At 38.8% G+C, this 4,261-nt stretch overlaps 1 protein-coding gene across 1 annotated transcript; it reads left to right on the top strand.

Annotated features, from left to right (window-relative positions):
- Positions 1-3,439: 3,439 nt before the first annotated feature.
- Positions 3,440-3,669, top strand: LOC104506809 (ADP-ribosylation factor-like protein 15; the record flags this gene model as incomplete). Its single annotated transcript, XM_010147888.1, has 1 exon — positions 3,440-3,669. A coding segment is annotated over one exon (230 nt), but the record flags the coding sequence as incomplete, so codon positions are not given.
- Between the last annotated feature and the right edge of the window lie 592 nt (positions 3,670-4,261).

Raw genomic sequence — 4,261 nt, 5'->3', positions numbered from 1 at the left:
ACCATTCTATGATTCTATGAATGATTGGGGTTTTTAATTACAGCACTCTGTCATTTCTCTGTATGGAGAGATGGGGTGTTTTTTTCCTTTTATAATGTAATTCAAGTCTATGTTTGACTGAATACTATCTTTTCTTTTTTAAAAAGTGGTGTGATCATGTCATAGTGTGGGGATCCTCCCCTCCTAGTTTATTTGTAAATGGGATGTTTTAGTCACATCACAGAACTGAACCCGCTCCTGCAGGTTCATTGCTGAAAGAAACAAACCATATGCCTGGGCATGAGTTGAAGAAAACACTGCACCATGTCACATTCTAATGAACCTTTCACATAGCGTGTTCCCTAGATCTAATGTGAATTGTTATGTTTTTCTGATGTTTTGTGTATTTTTTACCTGAGTTTCTTCTCTTCTTCCCCCCATCCCCCCCCCCCCCCTTTTTTTTTTTTTTTACTCTCAGTTTAGGCATAAAGTGGTTGAAGAAACAGCCATGTGCCTGCAAAGCTGGTAGAGGCTGACAAACATAAATACTGATTTTGTGTGTTACTGTTGTTTGATAGGAAATTTACAGTTAAATTTCAGGTTTTATATCAGAAGTCTCTGAGAGCCTGAGGATGGTTAATGGATGTACATTACATTCTGGATTGCAGAGGGATTCTGACTTTTATTTTCTCTGTCTTAGAAACCTGTGGAATAGATGAAAAGATTAATTCATAGGGTAGCGTGTGCTAAACGGTGTGATTAAACCCAACTGTTTGCTCTCTAAGACTGAATTTGTCATGCTGTAAAGTGCACTGACTGGATCACTTTACAGGCCAGCGTTTTCTCCCCAGGTTATCTCCAGCACACTAACTAGTGCTCTGGAGAAAGAAGCCGAGAGCAAGTGACACTCCCTGGATTTGAAGAGTTAAGGCAAAAGAATATAAGCCTTTTTTTCTGTAGAAATCGTGATTTCCAGTTGATGATAGATTATCAATGCCAAGAATTATTTTTCAAATGGGTTTGCCAGAAAAATGAGTTAAAATGGCACCTCAAGGTATAGACTGTCTCAGTCAGTCTTTTTTCTTATCTGCGTAGAGCAAATTTTTTTTTCTTAGGCCTTGCACTGTGATTTCCTCAGAACTTGAGTGTAAACAAGTTGGGAGCAGATTGTTGTTCTAATGGAAGATCCTGAAGGAAATAGTTTTGTTGGACTTTGAGTTGGTTCTTGTAACTGTGTCACGATCACTCTCCACAGCTGGAGAGAAAAGGACTGCTACGCTTTGTTGGTGTTTCTATGGGACACTTCATGTGGAGAAACAAAGTGGAGCAGCTAAAGAACCTGAACCAACAATACGGGACTGTAGGGTCAACAAATCAGAGTACTGTGTTTCTGGATTCAGTGTCCCATGTTGGGATCCATGGGCTGCTTTCTTCACTGTGCCTGGATACAAGAGGTCAAATGCTCTGCAGTTCTCCACACAATTTTTTGCTTTAGAAATAGTACAGTTAAAAGATAAGATTTGGGGTCTGGCAGTGACATGTGACTGAAAGTAGCTGGCTGAAGCTTAGGCAGATGTTATGTTGTTAAGATGGGAAAAAAAAAAGGACACCTTCAAAGAACTGATCATGGTGTTGGCCTTTCAGTTCATTGAAAATGATTCTCTACCAGTTTTTAAAGTAATGTGATACTTCAGATGCCTGCAATGCTTACGTGTGTGGCTGTGTAAATAATGTCCCTCTGGCAACTTGCTCGACTTGGTTCTGACACAGACAGCTGTTTGGAAAGACTGGGACATCTAACAGATGCTATGGAATTCTTTACAAGTACAATTGGTAGATATTCTGGTGCTACAGAGACACAGAATTAGCTTTCCATGTAATCCCTTTTCTCTCTAAGTAATGTTGTTACTTTGGGTCTGGTTAAATTAATAGAGAAATTAAACAAGGTCTTTACCAAATCCAATGGCTATTTACCTTTAAGTAATCAATTCTGTAGATCTCTTGCAGAAAAACAAAATGGTTCAGGAATAACTTCAATATTCTCTGTGGGAAAAAAAGTGTGTGTTCACAATGTTCATTAGCCACCTAAATTGTGCTAAGTGCAGAATAAAGAAAAGGGGTGCTTAAGGTTCCAGTGTGGCTGGTACAGAGAAGGCAGTAACTCCACGGAGCAAGATTTCAGTACTTGAGTTGGATGCCTAAAGTGTATGGTGTAAAATGCTTTTTAGGTATTTATTTCTTCATCGTTGTTTTGTTGCACAATGTATAAATTAAGTGGATATTTTAAGTATCATATCTATATTGTAGTAATTATGTTGCATTAAATTCTCGTTTTGTGCCTACAAGTTGCTCAGAACTTTCGTGTAGTTTTGTTTCCCTAAAAACAGTTTTATTATTATCAGCACTCGGTATCTGTGTCTATTTTGAAGTTCACTTCTCTTTATCTCAAAGTAAGGAAAGTGTAAAGAATACTTTCAGCATATTTCTGCAAATCACTGTCTTGCAGACACGTCAAGTTTTCTACTAGAGTATTGCGGCTGCTGTTCACTTTTTAGTGTTAGTCCCCATGAGTGTAGTGCCAGATTCAGACATCCAAAGAGTAGCCCATATCCAAATCATAGTTTAGATAGTTTGACAGCTGTCAAATACAATTTTTTTTCCCTACCTCAGTGGTACAACATATGCTGCTCTCCGGGGGAGACAACAGCTTTCTGTAGATAACCTTATTGCTTGGCTTCTGTTGAGGTGGCTGAGTGCTACTGAACTGTGTCCCAAATATTACTGTGTCACATCAGCCTGTACAGTCACTCATGTGTCTACTGTTGGGCTCTTGCAGAAACCTCAGTCTGTTGACAGAGCAAATGTAGTTTAAATGAATGCCTTTGCATGTTGTCACCGTAAGTCCTCATTCACTGTTCAGCTCACTTGTATCACCATTCTCCTCATTAAGTGTCTTGATTACTTTAATAGGCTTTCCTGACACCTTTTTTCTCCAATTACAAAGTGTTTGCCTGATGGTTTGGAGATGAACTGAAAGACCATATCAGGCTCAAAAATGAGCAGCTGCTGTGAGAGAAGCTACAGGTTACAGCAAGGAGCTGCAGGGCTAAGTAAAAAAGAATGGGCAAAGGTTTAGATATTAGTACCAAGATGTTTCGGTGAGAAGGTATGTAATTAGACTCTATGGCACTGGAAGCATGGTAGTTCTGCCAGTACTCATTAATGGAGCGGAAGCTTTCAGGGATGAAAACTTCATTGAGTCAAATTCCTTCCTTATTTAGACAATGTTAATTTGATGTTTGTGTGTGTGTTGGATTTATGGTTGCTTTTTTCCTTTTTATTCTTTCAGTGATGATTATTTAGGAGAGAAAATGTAGTCCATTGCTTTGATTGTTCTTAGTAGGAGGGTTATTTTCAGATACAATTGTTAAATCTGTTTAATTATTCTTGTTTTATTTAGTTCTTATTATTGTCTTGAAAGGGGCTGACAATATCAGGAAATACTGGAGTCGTTACTACCAAGGATCCCAAGGGGTAATTTTTGTATTGGACAGTGCCTCCTCCGAAGATGATCTAGAAACTGCTAGGAATGAACTGCATTCTGCTCTCCAGCACCCACAGCTATGTACTTTGCCATTTTTAATACTGGCCAATCATCAAGACAAGCCAGCAGCTCGCTCCGTACAAGAGGTATGTTCAGCACCTTGCCTGTTTGTATTTACTATCTGCACACCGCTGACCCAGTTTTACTTATTAACTTGGCATCCTAGTTAAGGACAGGCCTCAGTTACACTTCGCAGTGAGTATGCAGACCAAGAACAGTCCCAGCCCCTAAGAACTTAGTCCAATGCAGCCTATACAGGCTTAGTTGTCCTGGAAAACAGACAAGTAATATTTGGATACAAACAGTTCTGCTTTCAACAGATTTTGCTTAAGGGAGAAAAGGCTTTTTTAAACTGCTCTTATCAAAAGCTGATAGGACAGTGATTCTTCGTTTTTGTTTTTTTTAAATTATTTGTTATTAGTGTTAATCCTACACTGCACATTGCTGCATTCTTTGCAACTGCTTAAAGCAATAGATGGCAGCCATAGGCTGTCTTTTTACATAAAGCTTTTTTCCTGAACTGCTGTTTACTGATGTGAGGGCAATTCCTGGTCTGAAGTCCTTAACCTGTTATGATTTTCTGCTTTTAAGCGTTAATGTCTTTGTGGAATTTGTAGCCATCACATAGTAAATTACACAGTTGTTCTATTCAGTGTACCTTTTGCTCATAAGCTTCTG

Source organism: Eurypyga helias, unplaced genomic scaffold (assembly GCF_000690775.1).
Source record: "Eurypyga helias isolate BGI_N326 unplaced genomic scaffold, ASM69077v1 scaffold40272, whole genome shotgun sequence".
Classification (NCBI taxonomy): domain Eukaryota; kingdom Metazoa; phylum Chordata; class Aves; order Eurypygiformes; family Eurypygidae; genus Eurypyga; species Eurypyga helias.
The sequence above is the reverse complement of the archived record's forward strand: the minus strand, read 5'-3'. Positions and strand labels throughout refer to the sequence as shown.